General features: G+C 40.3%; 1 protein-coding gene across 14 annotated transcripts in view; it reads right to left on the bottom strand.

Annotated features, from left to right (window-relative positions):
* Positions 1-25447, bottom strand: part of AAK1 (AP2 associated kinase 1) — a 160348-nt gene that overhangs the window by 61206 nt on the left and 73695 nt on the right. For all 14 annotated transcript variants that reach the window (XM_014540946.1, XM_005867801.2, XM_014540949.1 and 11 more), the window contains exons 2-4: positions 14020-14138; positions 7449-7557; positions 5518-5660 (exon numbers count right to left, since the gene is read on the bottom strand). In XM_014540946.1, coding sequence (XP_014396432.1) covers positions 5518-5660; positions 7449-7557; positions 14020-14138 — 371 coding nt within the window. The remainder of the gene's footprint in view (positions 1-5517; positions 5661-7448; positions 7558-14019; positions 14139-25447) is intronic.

Here is a 25447-nt window from a genome sequence, read left to right as displayed (position 1 = left end):
CCCCCCCCGCCAAAAAAAGTCACCACTCCTCCACTGTAGCAGGAACAGCACTGTGCTGGTCACTGGTACTGCAAAGAAAACTGGAAACATGGGACTGAACTCATTATGGGCTGGCGCTCTTATGAATGGGGAGATGAGATAAGGCTGGGCCGTGGAGGAGTGAAGGCCTTAGAAAAGTGAAACTAGTAACAGGAACAAAGGCACAGAGGCAGGCATGATAACAACAATGGTATCAGCAACTAATAGCACTTACTATGGTGCTAGACACTGCCCCGTGCACTTTTACCTATAGTATTTCATGAAATTCTTACAAAGCCTTTTTGTCCCCACTTAGATGAGAAACGGGATCCATTTCTAACACACCTGAGGTCACAAGACTGGAAGAGCAGGATTGGACTCAGGCTTTCTGACTGCTGGGACTACACCATCACCCACTGCACTGATGTGCATTATGCAATTAGGGAATATGGGCAGTTCAGACTGGAGAAAGAAGGGCGTAGAAGGAGAGAAGACCAGAGAAGCAGACAGAGGGCAAACTGAAGAAGGCTACTAGGGAACCACTCAACATTTCAGCAGCAGATGAAAAGAAGTGTTTTAGGAAAGTTGGCATGGTGATAGAGGAGGGAGAAAAAGAAAGGAGACAGTGAGGTGCAATTGTCCAGGTGTGAGGTGAATAGAGCCAGGTCTAGACTAAGGCCAGGAGGGATTAAATGAGATTAGGAAGTAAGCCTAATCTTGGTTATCATTGCTCACAATCCTCAAGTCATTCAGCTATCTGAGAGTTTAATACACTGACCTTACTTCCCAACCCACTGGTTTAAGAGTGTTATTGAAGTCATCACTCCCAAACTCTGCTTATAGCTTTAGCCAAAATGCCTGGAAAGCCACCTCCTACTGACCTCTTCATCTTGACATTATTTCAAACAGATATGGCATTCAGGCATTTCAGTCACAGGATTTATTATCACTGGAAATTCTGGAGGATTAGATGAATGCAGATTTTCAAGCCTGTGATTCTAAAAATAGGACAAGAATCTTCAGCCTATTGTACTTCATGAGATCCAAATCTCTTTTCTGACAAGACGTGCATGACTTTTTAATCTAGATGCATTTAGTCTTAATCCTTTTCCCCCTTTCTTAAGCGCTGAGAAAAACACCATAGTACAGTAAAGCAAAACCAAACAAACAAAATCCAAAATGGGAGTAAAAATACCTCAGCCTCTGTTCCGATTTGGTCACGGAATTAACTGTGCAGGTCACAACCTTTCTGGTCAGAGGTCACCTGACTGGTCAAAGGAGAGGACTGGCTTAGGGGACCTTCCCAGGCTTATGATCCCATGATCTATAATAATAACCTCTATCTTTCCTCAGAGAAATAAAAATTTTAAAATGGGGGAAATAATTAAAATGTTAAAATAACATATTCGAGGAAGGATCTTCAATAAAAAACAGAACTTCTGTTTCAGTTATTTTTAGAACGTAAGCTGCTTAAGGACCAGGACCAATTTCAGTGTATTTCCCATGTGTAATGCGAAAGAAAGACCAGGCGGAACAAGGGGTTTTCTCAGTTCTGCATGTGAACAAGCAGAGCCCCACACAGGGTGGTACTGACTCAAGCAGGGGGTCCACAGCTGTCCTGGCCTATGTTCTTCCCTGTGTCCCTTTAACTTTTATTCACAGTGGTGTCTCTTCACCAAATGGAAATCCTGCTCACAAAGAAGCAACCAGAAGACCAGCAACCAGCACTTCCCCTGGGCAGCAGGAGAATAATGAACTTCTTGGCTCTGGCTACCGCTGGGTCTGCAGTGGCTGGTTCCGCAGTGACAAAGAGCTCAGAGTAGCCCAGGCTTTGTGATAAATGACACAGCCAGGGCAAACAAGACATAGCCAAGGCAAACAAGAGGTATATGGGGACTTCACTCATGCCATAGGAAGCTGGCAGTGTGGCAGGCAAAGGTGACTGCCCACCACACACATACTAGTAGGAATCAACAAAATCTAACATGCTAATGAAAGCATTTAGATGGCACCAAGTATAAGATTTGGGGAGTTGTAGAAAGCTTCAATCAAAACAACCAGGAGTCAATGACTAAAATCAACAGCAACAGGACTCCTCTAGAACAATCACAATCGGGAATTCTCCCATGGGCCCTATTTACGTTCCCTATTTCCCAGGTAGAGGAGAAAGGGAAACAAAGTTCCCTGAACCACTACTGGCCACCTGGCAGCAAGCCTGATGGTCTTCAATACTAATTAAAGCGCATCTACACAGCCCAACACTGCAGGCTGGGAACAAGTGTGGCAGCCTCTCGATCAGGCCGAGGCCTCACCCTCCAATTCCAGTTGGCTCCATGTTCTTCTGCTGAGACTTCTCGTGGGCTGTTCAGTGCACTGAAGGAAGAGTCTGGGGCTCTTGCTGCCTGAGCCCAAGCACTGACCTACTCTGTGTACCTTAAGTTCCCATCACTGACACTTACCTACCACCTCACAGCAGCACTGTGAACAGGGCATTAATATGCTGGGAATATGCAAAGTGGGTAGGTTATTTATGGGTGTAAAATAATTATCATGTTGGCCTCATTTAATCCAATAAATGTTTACAAAGTCAAAATAAAGGAAGATATTGTTTAAGAACATGGGAATAGCACTCTCTAAAGGATGCTCGAGGGCCCTCTCCCCTTGCTCTCATCTCCGTACCCTCTCCGGGCTTACTGTGCAAGGGATATGCCTGGACGGTGACATCCATGCTCTCATTAACCTTACAACCCTCACAAAGCTGGCACTGTTGTCTCCACTTCAGGAAGGAGGGAACCGAGGCTCATGGCTAAGTGTTTATAGGAGTAACCAACAGCCTGAGGAGCGGGTAGAGCACTATTTCACAGAGGGCAAGGGAGGAGACAGTCACAAAGGAGTCAAAGGCCACAGGAGGAGAATAAGAGGGGCTGAGAAGTGTCCTTTGCATCTGGCAATATGAAGGATGCTGCCATGTTCATCTCTCACAGCACTTACAATTCGGTACAAGTCACACTGCAAGTGCTACAAAATCCAAGTTCCGATGTGAAATTGAACCTCATTTGACACAGGGAGAGAATGGGGCTCCAGAGAGGCTGGGGTTCCCACACTCACAGACCAGGGCAGGTGCTGCCCAGCCACGCTTCTCCCCTATTTTTTGCGCCTCACAAACTCTTCTCCAAGGCAGGTAGCAGGAACAAAGGACAACTCCTAAAACATTGGTACTATTTATTTCAAAAGATATGCTAACAGGTCTAAGAATTTCACTCATCAGTAAAATATCAATACATACTCAGAGTGTGGCGTCTAGCTTGGTGTGCAACCTGCCATGCACCTCTCCATCCTCAAAGCCTTGTGGTTCCCTTCTCTAGGTAGACCTCAGGCTCCACTCTCTGCCTGAAATGTCCTTCATCCTCTCTGTGACCACCCATATCCCACGAGTACTTCAAGATCCCACTTTTCTAGAAGATTCCAACCACCATTTCCCTGATCTCACTATCTGATCATATATTAAGCCACTTGATTTTCATCTATTCATCACTTTGTTCTATAAAGTTCTGTATTTCGCCTATTTCTGTTTCAAGTCTAAATATTTCATTTATGTCCTCTCACCAATACTTTAAACATCTTGACAGTAGGAACCATATTATACCTGTACAGAATTATGTACTCATACTATGCCATGCTCATAATACTTACTGAGATGTATTCTTTTTCTATTCAGAAAAAGGGCTGACTGTGGGCAGAGGTACATGGAGAAGGCTATCTAAGGCTTTGGAGGTATATATGTACGGTATCTTCCTGAAAGCTAACTTCTTTAGTATAGAAATGCCAGTATATATGTACCATTTCACACCCACTACAAATGGCTAAAATAAAAAAGGACAATAACAAATATTGGTGAGGATATGGAGAAATTAGAACCCTCATATATTGCTAATGAAATGTAAAATAGTGCAGCCACTGTGGAAAACAGTTTGGCAATTTGTCAAAAAGTTAAACATATTTACCATATGACCTAGCAATTCTATACCTAGGTATACACCCAAGAGCACTAAAAACATATACCTACATAAAAACTAGCACATGGTTGTTCATCGTAGCTTTAGTCATAATAGACAAAGTAGAAACAATTCAAATGTCCCTCAACTGATCAATGAATAAGCAAAATGTGGTATATCCACACAATGAAGTATTCTGCCTTGAAAAGGAAAGAAGCACTGATACATGCTACAACATAGATGAACCTTGAAAACATTATTCTAGGTGAAAGAAGTCAGACACAAGAGGTCATATACTGCATGAGTTCATTTACATGAAATGTCCAGAACAGGCAATAAAAAATAGATTTGTGGTTACCCAGGGTTAGAGGACCAGGAAATGAAGAGTGATTGCTAATGGATACAGGATTTCTTTCTGGGGTGATGAAATGTTCTGAAATCAGAGAGTGAGGACGATTGCACAGCCTTGTAAATGTACTAAAAGCCACTGAATTGTACACTTTATTTATTTATTTATTTATTGAATTGTACACTTTAAAAGAGTGAGTTTTATGGTATGTGAATTATGTTTCAATTTTTTAAAAAGAGCCCAAACATTAATGCCAGTATACTGCTGAACATACAAAAGAGTATACTTCGAAATATAAACCACGTGAGGTGCTTATTAAGATATGAATTCCTGGGCCTCCCTGACACTGCTACCAAAATTACAGCCCAATAGATTCAGTGTGGAACCCAGCAGCCTGCATTTAACAAGCGCACTAGGGAATGCTGATGTAAGTTATTAGCCATGAAGCACATTTCTCAAAACATGGATATAATAAAAAGAAGCTGCAATTTAGAATCAGAAGAATTGTACTCAAACTCTGGTACTGTTCTTAGTTATGTGACCTTAGGCAAGTCATATAACCTCTCTACTCCTGAGTTGCCTCAACTATAGAGCGTAAAGAAGAATGTCTTCCTCCAAACGCACAGTGTACATAAAGTGTCGAGTAGAGTGTGGCACACAGCTGGTGCTCCATAACTGCTAGCCGATTCTATTCAACAAACATTGTGAATCGACTACAACGTGAAAGGCCTGGTGCAAGCAGATGGTAATTAGCAGGACACATTTTTAAAGTAATAAATTAATAGATTTTGCAAAATAGGAAATAGACTTTAAAGACCAAAGATCATTGTTTATAAACTATTTAAATTAGATATAACTTTTCATGACCCTGGAAAAGTGAATTTGGCAATGTATCAGGAAAAATAAAAACAATGTGTGCTCAAGCATTTGATGATTATGAAGAATTTCTGAAAACGACTTAATAAAACTGATACCTATACTGTACTGTTGTGTCTTTTCATCCTTTGCATTTTCTCTCCCCAAGAAGAACGAAAGCTCAGAATTTGGAACCATGCCTTACACTTCTCTCATATCCCCTAGCGTCTACCCCATCCCTGGGTCAGATAGAAAATACTCTGTAAGAACAAACACTTAGTTAAATAGGTGGTCTGTTACCTTCAGGTCACGGTGAATAATAGGAGTTTTGCACTGATGGAGGCGAGCAACAGCTTCACAGGTGTCACAAAATATCTGGAGCACTTCGTTCTCTGTAAAACCTGTTTGCAGGCGTTGGTTCATCAGGTTGACCACCTGGCCTCCTAAGAGGGGGGCAGAGGAAAAGAGAGGTTATAAACATTCAGATTCATCTCTTACCCAAGAGAATAAATGACTCTCCACAAAGCAGCAACCTGGACCAAGGTAACAGACATGATTACTTGGCTCAACAGACTAGTTGAGCCAGGACTAAAACCCAGCTGTCTTGATTCACACCCTGGAATTAGTGTGTGTTTTTAACAATCCAGTGCTTTCTCCAATGTGTCAAAAACAGTTTCCTGCCCTAGCTGGTTGTTCACTGGTTAGGGCGTAGGCCCATGGATGGAAGGGTCACAGGTTTGATTCCTGGCCAAGGGCACATACCTCGGTTGCAGATCGATCCCCGGCCCTAGTCGGGATGCGAGCAGGAGGCAACCAATCAATGTTTCTCTCTCTCTCTCTCTCTCTCTCTCTCTCTCTCTCTTCCCCCCCCTCCTCTTCCTCTCTTCCACTCTCTCTAGAAAAATCAATGGAAAAAATATCCTCGGGTGAGGATTAAAAATCAAAAAACAGTTTGCTTATTCCATTATGCACCCCAGACATGAGCTGCCCTCATTATGACTTCAAGATTAGTAATAGAGCTGACAATATGGTCCTGCTCTAGTTGTCTGGTTATACTGTCCCTGCTGTGTATGAAACAAGACCACAGGTTCAACTTGCCATATCTTTTAGTAAGAATCCAATTGCACAATAAACCTCAGGAGAAGGAAAGAAGACAGCTTTTATCGTCTGTACTTCAGGAACAACCTTGTCTTCCTGGCTTCACTACTTGCCACCTAGTCTGTAGAAATGCTATGCCAACATTTAATCTCCAGGACCAAAAGCCTAACGGCTTCATTTACAAAATTAGCCAGATCCCTGAATGCTCCTACTGCCTCATCTCTAAACATTTTACTGTCCAAAAAGGATTGGGCAGGAGGAAACAAACTGTCAAGTTCACATTTGGTAGTATTTTTAAAAATCAGGTTAACAGGTATTATATAGTTAAGGCTGAAATTACCAGATGACATCACATTTTTGGGATAAGCAACATAATTAGTTTATGGACAGTATCTTAAGGCAAGGAAAATGTTAGTGGAAGTAAGGGTGACTACATAACAGTGAGACAGTGACCCAAGCTTGTAAGTGGCAGCTGCTTAAACAAAAAAAGTCACACCTCCAAACAATGGTTGTATGAAATGCCATCAACTCTGAATAAAATCATGTTATAGTCTGGATTTTCCAAGATAAATACTGCTTGAAACTCCATGCTTTCAACTACTAAACTCCACTGTTAAGAGCAGCATAGTTTGAATGTAGCCTTCCCGGCAATTATAGCACTCAAGCAAGGGGAGGAAGGTCATTTCCATTACAGGAAAAGGATTCTTTTATCCCATAACAAGGACGGTGGTGTGGGTGGAGAATAGAACACATGAGAGAGGGAGTGGGGAAGCTGAATTGTTTCTGTAGTCCATCTGGAGTTGGGCCTTTATTATGTGCCTTCATTATTGTTTTAAAGCACCACAAAGAACACATTCATTCTCATTCTGATACATTCTCATTCATATACAAGCACCAACCCTTCATAAACCTAAAAAATATGGAGTTTTGCATTATCCACCACTTTGAACTGTTTGTACCACTGATCCTTGCCATTATCAGAATAACCAAGAGGTGACAGCAGACTCTGTATCTTTTAGCCTCTTAGTTTTCCCATCTTTAAAACCAGAACAACATACATTAGAGTAGTGTAATAACTGAAACAATTCAAGTGTTAGTGAAATGAGAGTTTAAGATATGATTCATGTACTCACCCCTACAGAAGTCCATCAGAATGAGCACTTCCCATACATCACCACTACTCACATTGTTGATACTAGAATCAATGTAACCCACAATGTTCTTGTGTCCCGACAAGTCTCTCTGTGAAGAAGAGTTAAAATATTATCAGTTACAGACACCAACAGAAACACAATGAGCCAGTCAGTTCCATTAGCACAGATAACTTAAATACACAGAGGATAAGGAGCAGGGTCAAGAGCAGATTCCCAGTGGTCTCTGAGATTCATGGCCAGATCTTCAATAGCAATCCAAAAACCCTACTAAACCATAGCCCTCTCCTGAACCCTAGAACCAAATGGACACAGGGTGACTCCTTGCTTACTGCATCCATGAAAACTGGAAGCAACACTGTGAGACCACTGCAGAGGGGCTAAGAGGAGAGAAACAGTATTAACTATTTAAACATGTCAGTTTTTAATTCAGAAATTGAAACTGATGTTTTTTCCTGGTTGTAGGGAAACAAGTAAATTCAACTTGACTTTTAAACTGTTCATACTGTTTTTCTCCCTTTAGGAATTATATAAAAGAATAACTGCTTTACAGTTTTATAGGAACTACAATGGAATCCAGACCTAAGCATTTTGCTTGTAATTAAGCCTTTCAAGCCAACCAGCTGGTATATAAATAAGATGGGTCATGTTTCCAGCTCTCTGGTTGGAACTGCATATGATCTCCGAGGGCTGCTTGTGGAATTAATTTTGTGTCAGGACCCAGTGAGGCACCAGAAGTTGCCTCTCACTCTGGTATAGTTATTACAACATCTAATAGGCAATTCTGTGTAGTGATGATGTTCAAAATCTAAGGTCATTAGTGAGCAAAAAATGAGCTAGCTGGGAAATATTTTTGCACAAATCTATTACTAACTAGTTTTAATAAATTATTTTGTTTTGGTTTAATAAAAAGTGGGAGAGTAAGAAAAATATGTGGTTCTGTAAGAGTCGCCATACAAATTTGGCAGTTTGTACCACAGAATAGTAACTATCACCACATAGAGATTCATTCCACTGTTTAAAGTAATAAATAAAGTCTCTTGCAATCTGAAATTACATAGCCAAATAAGAGGAAGCCTCACAATATCAAATGAACACAACTGAACCCTGAACATCAAAGTTAAAACTCATTAGAACTTTCCTCTATATGAAAGATTAAAAATGTAGTTGCCTCAGAAGGTAGACCAAAGGCAGAAATGTGACCATTGCAATTGGTAATGGGGAAGTCGTTGGCGATCCATACAAGAACAGTTTCAGAGAGGGCATGGAATGGAGGTAAGAATTGAATTGGACTTGCAAAGAATGGGAATTGAATATATAGAGCCAGCAACTACAGATTACTCTTTCAAAACATTTTGTGCTGAAGAGAGAAGCAGCACTGAGGAAAAGAATTTTTAGGATGGGAAAGAAATGACCAATGGAGAATGGAAGGAGCCAGGAGAAGAAAGCTGTAAGGCTGCGATAAATGATGGAACAGTCCCATACGTAGGTAGAAGAGGTGAGGATTCAGAGCATTGCTACAGGGACTTAGACACGTCTTTCCTGGCAATCAGGAAGGAAATAAAAATGGATATGAATATAGGTTTAAGGCTAGGGAAAAAAATTTGAGTGAGCTCAGATCTACTGTTTTTGGTAGAAAGCAAAATCATCTTCAAGTACATGGGAATGAGAAAGAAGCTTGATGAGCAAAAAGTCTTAGAACAACTGCGTTGGATAACAGACAAGAGAGATAATGAAGCAGAAAAGCAGCCTCTAGAGTTCAAGTTTCTCTAAACAGAGAGTGATTTCAGGACTCAAGTTTCACAGGACTATTATTCCCTCTGCTTTTCAGTATTATTATCAACTCTTATGGAGTTGTTTCATTTACACAGTCCTGGAAATAGGAAGAACTGAAGAGAAGTTCTTGGAAAACAAAATGGAGCGGAAGATCGTGTCCTCCAAATGTCCACAAGGAGGAATGAAAGACTAATATTTTTACACTAACATGTTTGAAAAAGAATCAGCAATGTTGCCTATGACTTTGTATTGCCCAAAGAGGAATAGAAAGAATCTACAAGAAAAATAAAAAGCATTTGGCAGAGTCAAGAGGAGGTTAAGAGCTATTAGAGGACCCAAACTAGATAATTAACATCTGCAGATGGCATCCTAGAACAGCTTGCCAAGATGTTTGCTGATGAGTTCAAGTCCATCTTTATCTTCAACTGATAAAATTCCTGTTCATTTTATCTTCTGCAGAGATTCTGAAATATATCTACCAGAAAAGACCACCTCTTTGGAGGGAGACCATGACTTTTAATGACTTGATGATGCAGCAATATCTCACAACTTAGAGTAAAACATCACTGGTTTATAACTGATGGAGACGATCTGTTTGAATAGTTTTGAAATGTAGAAAAGTTCAAGAGAAAATCTTACTGCAAATTGAGGCTGATTTACATTGACGGTACACTGGCATATAGCTCCCAGCAGCTGCAGGCCAGAAGATTCCCCAGCTTTCCCTGGCTTTAGTTAAAGGACCAGTCCCAGGCTTACAGAATAGACTGCATATAGAGGTATGGGATGGAATCCACATTGGGGGAGGGCAAGAAGGAGGCAGTAAGGAGGGAGGGGGGAGAGGCAATCTCAATAACTACCTAGTTACTCAGGAAGAGGCAGGACATGGGGAAGATGCTTTGATGCCCTTGGCTACAACTAGCATTTGGAGTATTGGGATAAATATCTATATGGTGAGTATAAGTCAAAACCTGTGTTTTAGCGTGTGGGGAATGTTCAGTTAACTATAGATCAGATCAGTTTATATTACATGATTTTAACAGTGATAAGTCTAAAGAGATTGTGTTGTCATTTCAAACTTTATTTTTAAATTAATACTAAGCAAGATTAATGAAGTACCGACAAACATGTTATCAGAAGACCTACTTTATTAAATAGATATCTAAAGTGGTTTATAGTGAGCTTATTAACTTTCATATTTAACTGCTTTAAGTGCTTAAAAACTTTTTTCACAAACACACACAAAAACTATCATTTGAAAATCAGCCCTTCAACCCAGATCCTATAGGTTACAAATTTCAAGTTTATCTGGGATCCTAATTAATGATGCCTGTAGTACAGAACAGTATTCTATCCCTAACTTCACAATTCCTGTAGCAGAATTCCTACTTAAGAATCTTAACGCCTTACAAGAAAACAGAGGTCTCGATTCCTAAATACATACCTAAAAACCTTTATATTCATGTGCAAGAAAACAAAGAAGATAGCATTCTAAATAGCATAGCAATAATATCACTCACCTCAAAATAGTAAAAGTGAGGTTTGCATATAACTAATTTCCCTACATTTCTCAAGCTACCCTTCCTTGCAATGTCAGCATCAAACCTACAGATTCCTGATTCTTACAGTGCTTACATTTGTGTAAAGTAAGTTTCCAAAAAGGTATATTAACCCCTTTTGACCCTCCATTCAAATATTCAATGTTTTTTGAATTTGAGTCAACATTATTGCTACCTACTTCTAGAATCACACTAGGGTTGCACAGACCCTTTTAACCAAATTTCAGCTTCTTCTTAATTTAAAAGGTGAAGAAACGCAGTACTAAAGCCTGAAATTAATTTCCCTCTCCCAAAGTTGCTTTGTAAAGGAGTCTTTTGCCTTACTTTTCCTTCTCTATAACTCTAAATTTCCTTTATAACTCTCTTCAAGGAGTTATTCACAGGCATACAAACACTGTCAAGTCCAGTGTAGTAGTGAAAGGAAGAACTCCAGGGCTGGTCCTGGAGTTATAGAAGGCCAAGGTATCTGGGGCCCTTGTGGGTTTACCTACATAAAAAGTCCTAGATATTCTCCTTTCTACACTCAAATGTACTCTCCTTTTCCCAAGTCTTACCATTAATTAATCCTGTACTTACTGAATAGATCTTTAAAGACATTTAGAGTCTGATTCTAAGTAGTGTGGTCAAACGCTCATATAAATATGAATCAGCTGAGGATTCTGTTTAAAAACAGATTCTAGCCCTGGCTTAGAAACATAAAAAGGGAATCTTTAAACCTGAAATAATAATTGCTTAGTTGAAAATATATGAAATATCTAAATAAGTTGAAAATTATGCCCACACAAATACCTGCACACAGATGTTTATAGCTGCTTTATTCATAACTGCTAAAATGTGGAAGCAACCAAAATATCCTTCAGTAGGTGATAGGTAAACAGTGATACATCCATACAAAGAAATATTACTCAGCCCTAAAAATAAATGAGCTATCAAGCCATAAAAAAGACATGAAAAACTTTAAATGCATATTACTGAGGGAAGCCAATCTGAAAAGGCTACATACTGAATCATACTGAATAACTTCAATTATGAAGTTCTGAAAAAGGCAAACTATGGCAAGAGTAAAAAAAAATAAAATTAAATTAAAAATCAGTGGTTTCTAGGGACTGGGGAGGGGAGATCAAGAATTAGCAATGTTAGTTAGAAATATAGCAAATCAATCAACTAAAAGTGGTTGCCTTGGGACCCTGAATGGCATAGGAGGAGCCCTTGGGAAATTGCTTGATGTTTTTTGTAACAAGTTTATTTAGTTCACCTACTTGAGTATTTAAGTTTTTAAAAAATATAAACAAAATTCAAAACAAAACTCCCACAGCTAATACCTGGCCAGACCAGAACTTGAACTCACATAATTTAATTCCTAATCAGGTCCATTAATTTGTGAGCTCCTATGGGGCCTGTGTCTTCTTAGTTCCTCTACTCCAATGCCTGCTTTAGCACAAAGTAAGCCCTCGAACATGTTTATAAATGAGTGGGAGAAAGTTCAAGAGTGGAATGACTTTGCTAACACCAGAAAATGAATGAGAAGGGCATTCCAGGCAGAGAAAATAGCAGAAGCAAAGACAGGAAATGAAGTGTGAGAGCTGAGCAAGGAAGGAGCAAGGTGGGAGTAGTAAGCATCCAGAAAACCTATGAGGTGGATAAAGGAAAATACAGTGAGCACAGTCATTTTGAGTTGTGTGGCAAGGTAGTGGGAGAACATTGGTGCCTTGTGGACAGATCCTCATGGCCCTGACTGTATTTATATGAGCCTTAGGGTTTTTTTCTTATTTGTTTTGCAATGATGACAGCAACACATTTCTATCAACAGTTACTTCCCAAATAGTTTCAGCTTTCTGGAATTCAAAGTAGTACCAGGCTCTCTAAAATTCTGAGTTCCTTCAGTAGTCAACTACAGTACAACTAGTTACTCTAAGTAGCCACAGAAAGGGCAACCGGGCAAGCAAAGCCTGGTGGGATCCCTACAATGCCATCCTCATCCACTTTTTAGGTCTCTTTACAAAAGCATTAAAATCCAGAGCACAAATGAATCATCATCTCTTGATGAACATGCACATCTGCTATTACCATTACTCATACATTAATTTTATCCAAAGTTTATTAAGTATTTACTCTATGTCAAGCAATGCACTGGAATATAAAGTTTCTGATTTTAAATAACTTACTTTCTGATAGCAGTACGTTTTATAAAATAACAAGATAAACAATATAATTGGCATTAACAAAAGTACTGTGGAAACATGGATTAAAAGACTATTTACATTTTTTAGGTATAATGATAAACAGAGGTGAAAGAGGCAACTCCAACAAACTTACATATACCCATCACTCTGCCTTGATCATAATCAATTCATTGCCAATCTTGTTTCTCTTCTAAATCCACTCATTAACTTCAAGACATCATATTATTTTATCTATAAATATTTTTTCATATACCTCTAACAGACAGGAACTCTTTTTTAAAACATTAATCTGTATCTTGAAAATGAAGTTTTTAAGATATAATTAACATATAATAAAATGCACAGATCTTAAGGTGCTCAACAATTATATAGGCTTGTGTAACCACTACCCAAAACAAGGTATAAAACATTTCTATGGCCCAGAAAGTTCGCACATGCCCATTTCTAATCAATTTCTTACACCCAGCTAACTGCTTTCTGACTTTTATTACCAAGGATCACTTTTGCCTGTTCTTAGACTTTTATAAATGAAATCACCGAGGAAGAGGTTTCTAGGCCAAAAAAGAGAGAAACATTCCAGGTGGAAAGAACTACATGTACAAAATAAAAATGTGTGGAAAGATATGTCACAGAATGCTGAAGAGCTCAAGAGAGTTGAAAACTGGATTGGTAACTGATAGAAGACAAGACTAGAAGAAGAGGTTTGCTGAAAAGCTAGGGTTTCCAGATTAAACTCCACAGTTAATTCTGGGAACCATGCTGTGAAATAAATTTTCCCAATGTCCAAAACTATTTCTCTGACCTAAAAATATAGCTGTTCTTTCAACAGGTCCCTTTCTCTTCAACCCTGCAACTGAAGGTGACCAAGGCAGGAGCAGCATCCTACACCCCAATGCTGTTCATTCCCATGATGTGCAGAGGCCTCTCTGCCACTGCAGGAAAGGGAACAGCCCTCTCCCCGCTGCCTTTATGAGAGGGCACAGTCTCTTCCCACCCCCATTTTACATAAGCTGTGTCAAGTCTGAGGGGCAGCCTTACCATTATCTGGATTTCTCTCTTGCACACTTGGAGATCATACTCATTGTTGACAAACATGCGTTTCAAGGCACATTTCATTCCGTTGCTTGTCCTTACTAGAAACACGATAGCAAATCCACCTGTGAGAGAAACAAACATACAAGTTCTTCTGAGTCATGTTGGAAAAGTCAATGACTATGGTGGCTGCTGTCACTGTTGGTGGTGCTGATGCCACTGTCAACTACTCTTAGCATTGGCCTGGCTTTGACGGCAATCTTAGATTCTCAGGACTCAGAGGCAATCGGGTGGCAGAAATCAGAGAAATTGTTTCTAAACACCAATCTCAGGAGAAAGGAACAATAGTAACTATCTTCAAAAGAGCCTACAAATAAACAGATAAACAGATGAACGGGGAAAAACTACATTCCAACTACTGTCCTTGGCACTTTGAGCTCTTAATTCTAACTACAATCCTGTGAAGCTCAGTGTTATTTTTCCCTTTAATGCAATAATTACTAGCTGAAGCATTCTTAAATACTTTAAATTTGTTACACCTTAGTGTTCCACAAATCCTTAGAACTCCTAACCTTGTCATCACTCCCATACACTGTATGAAGTGTTTTGTGTAATTGTTAAAAGAGGTAATAGATAGACAAGGTGCTGCACAGCTGTCAAAGTTGAAGGTTTGGGATAGCGGAACCAATACTGGACACTTAGCCATCTGCCTGCTCGTGTACCTTCATAATTTACTTTGAACTATCCTGTGCATTGAGCCTATGTAACAACAACAAGTCACTGCACAGAGATAATCACTAATTGGATGAAGGAGAAAGCAGAGGGAAGTCATCAGTACGGGAACTTGAGTTGAAGTTATGGCATTTGTTTGGGGCTAACAGCCACATGCAAAATTAGTAGAGCAATCATCATGATTATAGAGATCTCAGGCCTGAGACAGGACTTGGGTCTTGACTGCCACTCTAGTTCCTCTGAAGCCCAGCTGCACTTCAGCACCTGTCTGTTGATGTTCACAGAATTTCCTGTTGCATCTTTACAATAATTATTCCTTTTTAAGTCAGCTTGAGTAAGTTTCTGTTCCTTACAACCAAAGAGAGCTTTAATCATAAAGCACTGTTGCATGTTAAAATACACACATAATTCCGTGTTAAAAATTGTTTAATGGGTTCAAATGTGCCAGTGTGTATTTTGATAATGATTTACTGGAAACTGCGTGTTTGTATATTTCCTGTCACTATGTTCTTCTTCAGTATTCAGATAAACATAAAATTTACCATATAATCTTTTCTTTATTTATTGTCTAAAGTTTTACATATATCTCCTTTTTCCCCACTTGACACCCCCGGCCCCCAGTAATCTTTATTTTTTCTAAATATTTTTTTTATTTTTCAATTACAGTGACATGTAATTTTATATTAGTTTCAGGTATAAACCCTTTGTTTAGACATTTATATAACTTATGAAATAATCACCCAAATTAATCTTTAATTTCCACTGTCATCTCTTTAATCTTTGTACTTCAATAACATTTTCCATTTTCTCCTAATACTTTAAATTACACTTACACTGTTCAATTGTCAATTGTAATTCTAGAATTTTGAGTATTTACAAAAAGAGATTTTTAACCCTCACATGCACTTATAGAGACCTTATCACACACTCACCCCCAAAAATGTCAATGCTAAGATGCAAATTTTTTACAATTTAATTTTTCAATATCTGAAATTTTCTTATTATAAATATGTACATTTAATAAAGTGCTATTTCCCCCCCCCCAAAAAAAGCTATTAAAATTCATGATGTGTCTTAAAATCAAGAACTGAGGACAACGATAGTATAAAGTATAAAATTTCAATGTATATTCATACCTGTTTTGTAAACAGTATAAGTTGTTTCATTTTATAGATATTTTGAATTTTGAAAAAAATCACAGAACTACAGATTTTATACCAGTAGTGCCTGTAGAGAACATTAAGTTCAAGCATTTTGCTTTATGGGTAGAGGAACCTATTGAGGCTTAGGAGTCCCATGGCTAGTTATGGGCAGAACCTGGAACAGTGTCAATCTCCTGATTGTCCAAAATATGTTCTTTCCAGTTCATGTACCTTAGAGAAAACTGTGCAATCCCCCGTTAGTGCTGCAGAACAAAAATCAGGAATGGCTATTTTCTGCAGTTTTGTGATGCATGGCACCACTAAAGAACAAGGCCGTCCTTTCAGAAGCAAGTTAATGATGCAGCAATTTGATGTAACTGCCACCAGATGGGGGCAGTGTAGTTTTCTTCACCAGGTAGCAAGATGACCTTTCCAGCCAAGACTGAAGAAATGAGTCAGATGCCTACCTCTCAATCTAGGCAAGCACAACTGGTCGAAAAGAGCCAGCCCAAATTCTCAAAGCCCATGACCTTCATAATTCTAAAGGCAGAGCAATAAACCATTATGCCTAATAGAGACAGAACTATTTTATTAAGCATCTATGCCCATACAAAGGCCTATTTGCAGGTGAGAAGCATATAAATCACGGTTCCTTAACTGTGAGATCAAAATCAAAGCCTGAAAGGACTGCCAATAGAAAAATCTTGGCCAATATGAACTGAGGAGTTGACCAAATAGAGATGTAAGTTCCTAGAAGGTAGAGGGGATATAGCATTACTCAAGATACGTCTCCAGTACACATGGACCAGGGTTCAGGCCACTGCAGAAGAAGGCAGCTATAGGACTGTTAATAGAGATGCTCGTTTCAGATTGAGTTGCATCACAAGAGCTTGTTTAAATGGAAAAATTTTAAGCTGAGGTGGGGATGGTTTGAACAGAGGTAAGAACTGTTAACATTCAATAGAGCCTGTGTCACTCTCTCTGCCTACCGGCATTTTCTAAAATACTGAAATAATCTCCATGATTTTACTGGAATAAATTTTTTGGATAATCCATGAATTTATTGAATCACAAAAGGAAAAAGGTACTTGCTTACCATTTTGTGAGGTAAGCAAGTAAAACAGGCAAGATAACTGTGGCACATACACACTTTTGCCTATGAGATATATGGGAATATTTTTTTTTTACTTCCACAAAGATACATGTTTCCTCCCACTTTCCCTAAAATATATAGCACTCTTGGTCTAACTTTCTCCTAATTTTTGATAATGTAGATAAGTACTTTCTACTCACTATGATAGATATTTTGTCTGTTTGGTTCCCCTCTGTAAAATCATGTCCTAAACATAAAGAGAGCACTCTAAAATGAATTAACTTTCCTCTTAATGTTACTATAGAGAATAGAAAAGGCTACAGAGTGTGGTGGAGACTGTGGGAAACTAAAGCATATGGCCCACAAAAAAACAACAGCTACTACACAACTTCAGGCACTTGTTGCTATGTAGGAATATGGACCCAGTTTTGTCATATCTGCTCACTTCCAAAGATAAACTGAAAAACAAACAAACAAACAAAAAAACTTTATGTGCAATCTCTAGTTTTAAACACTGGCAACTAGTCACATTTTAAATAAATGATGGACAGGCCGACACTACAGAGGCTAAAGAAAACGTATTTGGAAGGCTTTAAAGAGTCTCTGAGCCTACAGTCTTCTACCTCTGATCTAGTCCAACCCTGTCATTTTACTGATGGGTAGAGGGGAAGTGACACAACCAATGTTAAACAGAGTTAAAAGATGACTTGCAAATACAATCCAAAATATATATATAAGCTCATATATTGGTCATCACAGTTCTTGCCTTTCTTCCCTTAAGAGGAGTTTATGGAATTTCTCCCCTAACCCCCACCCAGCATTTGTATATGACTTTATATTTTCTTAAAGGCATTTCAAAATAAATGACTTCATTTATAATCCACAATAACTAAATGGGGTAGGTGAGCTACCTATTGTCCCCATTTTCCCAATAGGAAAGAGATGTAGAGGGATTAAGCTCCTTTCACAAGAACACAAAGAGCTAGTTAGTTAATGGTAGAGCTCAGAATAGATCCCTCATCTTTTAAAATCAACTTCATGTGTGATACAATGCACTCTCTTAAGTGTACAGTTTGACACATTTCCACAACATGCTTGCAAACATCACTGCAAAGAATTCCTCATGCTTACTTGTAGGCATCTACTCCCTCCTTCTCACACCATCCTATACTAGTATAATAAAAGCCTAATATGCTAAGTGTCCGGTCAACCAGTTGGCTGTTCAATCAAAGCATAATATGCTAATGATATGCTAAGGCCATTCAACTGCTCACTATAATGTGCACTGACCACCAGGGGGCAGATGCTCCAACTGGTAGGTTAGCTTGCTGCAGAGGTCCAGCCGATTGGGACTGGGTAAGACGGGCCAGACACACCCTGGAGTCCTCCCATGGTCCCACCCCGGCTGGCCAACCTGCCGTGTTTCTCCCCGGCCCCGATCATGCACCCGTGGGGTCCCAAGGCCTGGCCTGCGCCCTCTCGCAATTGGGACCCCTTAGGGGACATCAGAGAGCTGGTTTCGACCCGATCCCACAGGCCAGGCCGAGGGACCTACTGGTGCATGAATTCGTGCACTGGGCCTCTAGTCCAGTGATGGCAAACCCTTTGAGCTCGGCGTGTCAGCATTTTGAAATGTCAGCATTTTGGAAAACCCTAACTTAACTCTGGTGCCGTGTCACATATAGAAATTTTTTGATATTTGCAACCATAGTAAAACAAAGACTTATATTTTTGATATTTATTTTATATATTTAAATGCCATTTAACAAAGAAAAATCAACCAAAAAAATGAGTTTGCGTGTCACCTCTGACACGCGTGTCATAGGTTCGCCATCACTGCTCTAGTCTCATATAACTTCTGACCTGCTTTCTGTTCTACAGATTAATTTTGCTTGCTCTAGAATAAATGGAACCATACAGTATGCACTCCTGTGTCTGGCGTCTTTCAGCATAAATACTTCTTAAATTCATCTTCATTGTTACATGTGTCAGTATTTTAGTTTTTTAAACTATAGATTAGTATTCCATTGTATAGATTTTCCACAATTAGTTTATCCATTCACCTGTTGAAGTACATTTGAATTATTTTTAGCTTTTGGTGATTACTATAAATAAAATGTTCTCCACAGTGGTAGTACCATTTCACACTCCCAACTGCCACATGTGAGAGTTTGGGTTGTTCCATATCCTCACCAACTCTTGATACTGCCGGCCTTTTTATTTTAGCCATTCTTGTGATATTTCTTTGTGGTTTTAAGTTGCATTTTGTCATAGATCCTTCATCATTTAAATTCCTAGTATTAGCTGCTCCCACCATTTTTGTGATAAAAGGCTTTAATAAGCATCGGGTCATGGGAGTCACCAATGAAATTACTGAGATCATCTGGACTTCTCCCTCTCAAGCAAAGATGACAGGAGTGCCTCCTTCTCTCCTGACAGAAGAATGCAAGTTAGAATTTGCAATACACAGAGGGGGGGATTATAATCTCTAAAATCTCTTCCAACTCTGACATCAAGAGATCATGGTCATCAGCATCATTACCATGACTGAACCTTTTAAAACAAAACCTCCTCAGGAGCCTGCTCATGATATTCAATACCATATCAGCAATGGGGCTTTTGAAGGACTAAGTGTAGTACCTCTCCTGGCTTGGTCTCAAACACTTATGCATGCTAGATGGTACCAGACCCCAGGGGCAATTCCGAAGGAATCAAGACATCAGTGACTTCCACTTATTAGTAGCAAGGAAGAGTGAGGGATGGGGGAAGTGAGGTGAACAGGAAGGAAAGAAAAACAGCAAACTGATTATCTGAGTAGCAATGTGCACAGAGATGAGAAACAGCTGGGAAGACAAAGAGAATGATTAGACCATGAGACAAAGAAGCCCATCATGGTGCTGAGGCAGGGTTTCTGGATTTGCTGCCAAAGAAGTTTTGGTGGATATTTTAAAATTGGGCCTAGATTCTAGGCATTAAAATCTGCTGCCTGCTTATTTCCAGCAGGTTAAAGAAAACTTCCTTTGCTAACATCAGCCCCATCTACACCTTTAGGAATGGCTTCCACTTATCTGAGATAAAAGGAAAAACCAACCAAAGAAGCCAGACGATACTAAAATGAGAGAAAACAGCCAGACCCATAATCTGGCCCCCATCTTCCACTTTGTTTCTCTTTTAGAATAAGGTTTAAACCAGTGAACGATGTTTACTTAATGCAGTTTCTCTTTGAATCACAGGAGGAGAAATGAACATAAAATAAAATAGCATTCTGAGGTTTTTCTAAACAATCAGATGGAGAACCCGTTAAAGTACAATTTACCTGGATGATATAAAAGAAGGGGCAACACTGGACAAGTTATGGCTCTCTTTGGCCTCTAATTCCTCAACTGCAGAAATTAAGACTAAATTATTGCTTTTAAAACTCGGTTCCTCAGAGCCCTAGGATTACAGGAGGTATGTACTTCACTGCCCCCATGATGAAAAAATGTCCCCACTTAAGGATAGGGCTCTGCACACAGCTGCCTTTTATCTGTTTAATATTAATTCTGAAAAAGATGCTAGGACAAAAAGGGGAAGACAACACCTCTTTAAAGAAGAAGAAAAAAGTACACAAAGAATAGTCTGTATCGCTATATAAAAGCATTTTAAAGAAAAAAGGACTACACCACTGCAAGTCATGCAAACAGCCCTTATCACACACCTCCTGCAGATATACATGTGTGGAGGCAGCTTCTGGGAAGGGTGGGCTGTGGCAATACATCCCTTTTACATTGAGACTATGTAGCATTCCTTTAGAGTCCACGGGTTCAGGCAAGCCACAAGCTCTCTGAGGCCCTGTCCTCTCACAATAAAAGGCCATTGAGATCTAGCTCAGCTTTTGGAGGATTACATGATAAGCAAAGCACTGAGCACATAGGAGACATGTGATGAATCTAGGTATTCCCTCCTTACCTGCGCTCCTACCCCCCAAAAATCCTTTGTATTTGTATGACACATCATAAAGTTCTCAATCTGGAATATCTTCTTGAGATCAAGGGCAAACACCCAAATGCCTATAGCCAGACAGATCATCTAAAGGAGGGACACAGTCCAGGTATAACACAATATATGCAGCGAGTCTGGTGACATGTACTCACTAACCAGGGAACATTGGGGGCTGCGCAAACCAGATATGCACACCTTAGCTCATGGGGAGCCGTTTGTCAACATCAGTCAATTTTGGCCAGGGTGGAATTTGGGCCGAGGGTTGCCCTGTTTTTTGATTTCCAGGAGAAGCTGAATTTTTAGGTAAAACCTCCTGATTTTTAAATCCAGGCAACAAACTTTCAAAAAATCTGTTGCCTATTTCTACGCTAGGACTGTACTAGACAGCCCTGCTCCAATCTTTATGGGAACCTTGTGAAGTAAGCAGGGCATGTATTACCATCTCCACTGTATTGGGAAACTGAGGCACAGCGAAAGCCTCAGTGGCCTTCTGCGTATTGCCACGTTGTGGCAGGACCAGGGCAGGGCATGTATTACCATCTCCACTGTATTGGGAAACAGCGAAAGCCTCAGTGGCCTCCTGCGCATTGCCATGTAGCGGCAGGACCAGAGCTCAAATCCAGACGCACCAATCCCTGGCTCTCATCTTGGTCCACTCTCTCCTACTGCCGTCCCCTCCCATAGCAGCGCACCATGCAGGAGCATCTCCACTCCCAGGGAAGGTAAGAGCTAAGACACAGTGAACGGCAAGGGAGGCTGACCAAAGCTTCACCTCTCTAGCTGACCAGGTGGAACAGAGTCCTCTGCACAGTGAGAACTTGAACGCACTGTCTGCAGTGTCTGTGAACTCCCATAGGCAGTGACAACCAAGAGGCTTACAAACACCCACCTACAATATATTCATATTGAAGACACTGCCAAAAGTTTCAGAAGAAACAAAAATTTTCAAAACTTCAGAACAGATGGCAAGGAGCAAAGCAAAGATTTCACAGGAGAAAAGGTCAATCTGAAGCATTCATCGCAGTGGGAACTTGGGGTTTGTTTTTTAACATTCATCTCTCCACACTTGCCTCAAATTAAAAATCATCATGTGCCAGCTCCTTCTGGGGAGCATGTAAAGCAGTCCTTGAACACCCAGATGGGGGATGACTTGAGGTATTCAACTTCCTCTCTTCCCATCAGGAGCTGTGGGCACAAGCCAGAGACTGGCAAACTCTGGCAGTGGAACAGAAGCACCAATGAAATCCAATGAAGGCCACAGCCCAGACCAGGGGTGGGCAAACTTTTTGACTCGAGGGCCACAATGGGTTCTTAAACTGGACCGGAGGGCCGGAACAAAAGCATGGATGGAGTGTTTGTGTGAACTAATATAAATTCAAAGTAAACATCATTACATAAAAGGGTACGGTCTTTTTTTTTTTTTTTATTTTTTTTATTTTCAAACGGGCCGAATCCGGCCCGCGGACCGTAGTTTGCCCACGGCTGGCCCAGACTGAACATGGGCAATTGGTTCTTCCTTTCCAGGATGGTAATAACTGGGGAGCATTTCCAGTTCAAGGTGTTGGGCAAGAGTATTTAAAAAAAAAAGAAAAGACATTTCCAGGGAAGTCACCTGCCTGCCTGGAACAAAAGGTTAGAGTTTCGAGAAATCGAGTTGGCTCACACACACCAAAAGCTTGTGAATTACTGCCCATATAGAACCACTGCAAATTGGGCCTGGCCTGTCAACAGCTAAGACCCACCAAAAGAGGGCCTTTCCCAGAGCTCCCTGGCCCACATTCCCTGTACCGTTACCATGGGGGTAACTTTCTGCCAAATAAAGAGAAAAATGATCACAGACATCAGTAGGGCCATAATCTTTGTTCACTTAAATTCACTGAGTAGCTTCCCCACGTCAGACTAAGCCATTTTCTATTCTCTGTAGCTAGGGTGATCTTTTAAAAACAGAAACTGAGTATCATCCCCCTATTTGAAACTCCTTAGTGGCTTCTCGCCCCTCAGAATAAAGCTCCAAATGTTGCTGATGGCAAGCAAGGCCTTATGTGACAGGGTGTGATCTCTCTCTCCAGCGTCATTCAAACACAACAGCTTTTCACAGCTCACTCTGTTCCAGCCACAATCATCATCTTTCTTCCTCAATGTTGCTTATAGTCCACCCTTCCTAAGGATTTTTGTGCACACTTCTCCCTTTGCCCTATTCACCTCATTCTTGGACTGACCATCTCCTCTCCTATTCCCTTGTTATACACAGCACCCGATATGTTTCCTTCAGGGCATCTCAGGAGTACATTCAATATTTAGGTGGGTAATCCCTAGTTTGGTGCCTTATTTCCCTAAACCCTGTAAACTGCACAAGGACAAGGACAATGACTAACTCACAGTGGCCTCTGTCATCCAGCACAGTGCCTACTAAGAAAGGCACTCAAGTGTTTGTTACACAGTGTATGTGCCTAGTACTATAAAAAAAAATACCCCCAAAAAAACAACCCAAAAAACAAAATAACAAAAAACACTATACAGCTCTGGCCAGTGTGGCTCAGTTGGTTGAGCATCATCCCATGCACTGAAAGATTGCTGGTTTGATTCCTGTTCAGTGCACATACCCAGGTTACAGGTTTGATCCCTGGTCGGGATGTGTTTGGGAGGCAGCTGATCAATCTCTCTCTCTCTCTCTCTCTCTCTCTCCCCCCCCCCTTTATCTCTCTCAGCACAGTGCCTACTAAGAAAGGCACTCAAGTGTTTGTTACACAGTGTATGTGCCTAGTACTATAAAAAAAAATACCCCCAAAAAAACAACCCAAAAAACAAAATAACAAAAAACACTATACAGCTCTGGCCAGTGTGGCTCAGTTGGTTGAGCATCATCCCATGCACTGAAAGGTTGCTGGTTTGATTCCTGGTCAGGGTGTGTATGGGAGGCAGCTGATATCTCTCTCTCTCTCTCTCTCTCTCTCTCTCTCTCTTTCTCCCCTCTCTCTCTCTATCTCTCTCTCCTTCTCTCTCCCCCCTTCCTTTCCTCCCTCCCTTCCTCTCTCTCTCTCTCAAATCAATAAAAAAAAAAATGTTTTTTTAAGCCAAAACAAAACACTACATAGTCTCAGCCTTTCAGAAGGTTAGAATCCAGTTGGGACAGAAGTGACACATTTTGTGAGAAGGGCCCTCCATGATAAGGTAGTCTACCCTTCAGAGAAAAACCCAGCACACTGAGAGCTGCGTGAGACTGGAGCCCACTGGACGACATCCTGGGACAATATGTGCAAGGTACAGCTTTATGGAGAGCTTTACAGAAATCTCTGTGCTGTCACAGAGTGCCACTTGTTCTATGTGCAATCCCTTCTTTTAAAAATAACACTTGAGCTGGATATAAAAACACTCTTCAGTTGAGAAGGAAAAGAAATCAAGCACCGCAATGCTCAATCCTGCATCAATCCCTCACCTGAAGGAGTGGAGAGTCTCTTGGACATAGACTATCTCAGCCCCCTAAGCCCCGGTGCCAGCAATCTTCTAATAAGTGGTGTGCACACAAATAGAACAGCCGAGGTCAGCCAGAGGGTGTGGCATCCATGCCCAGACGTCAGCCCCCCACCGCAGACACCCAAGCTCTGGCTCTAATCATTTCCACCAAGACTTGATGTGTGTTACTGGTCCATGTTCTCCCAAGGAGAATTGGGGTTTTAACAAAGCCAAAGCTTGGCTGGCATTCTCTTGACACTCAACTTTTAATTCCAGAGCACTCCACTTTAATGTCATGCTTCAAAGCTTACTTCGTTTTCTACACTTACTGCTTTTGCAATAAGATCAGGTCAACTAGCTGTGTTCCAGAAAAAGCATCCTGTTCCAAAAAGAACATTTACTAGTGTGGTGATATGAGCTTAGCAGCCCCGTTAAAAGCTGTGTCTTCTGTCCTAATAAGATATGCACTGGCACCAAAGGTATATAAGTTTCCAACAGTTTAGGTTTTGTTAGAACTGGTCTCTGAACACAACTGCTTTCCTAATCTGCCACAACCCTCCTAGTTGTCAGATAAGTTGAGTTCTCATCCTGAAATGCAGGACGAGAACTCATGCTTCAAAGCTTACTTCGTTTTCTGACTTACTGCTTTTGCAATAAGATCAAAACATTTTCTCAGCGCCCAACTGTTAATTCCAGAGCATTCCAATTTAACTTCATGCTAAAGTCTTTCCTCTGAGGTTCAGGATATCTGATTGTACTACCTATCACCATCATTGACCAACGCCTAGGTCAGTGATGGCGAACCTATGACACATGTGTCAGAGGTGACACGCGAACTCATTTTTTTGGTTGATTTTTCTTTGTTAAATGGCATTTAAATATATAAAATAAATATCAAAAATATAAGTCTTTGTTTTACTATGGTTGCAAATATCAAAAAATTTCTATATGTGACACGGCACCAGAGTTAAGTTAGGGTTTTCCAAAATGCTGACATGCCGAGCTCAAAAGGTTCACCATCACTGTCCTAGGG

This window comes from Myotis brandtii, unplaced genomic scaffold, assembly GCF_000412655.1.
Source record: "Myotis brandtii unplaced genomic scaffold, ASM41265v1 scaffold251, whole genome shotgun sequence".
Lineage (NCBI taxonomy): Eukaryota > Metazoa > Chordata > Mammalia > Chiroptera > Vespertilionidae > Myotis > Myotis brandtii.
Note: the sequence above shows the minus strand (reverse complement) of the source record. Positions and strands in the feature narration are given on the sequence as shown.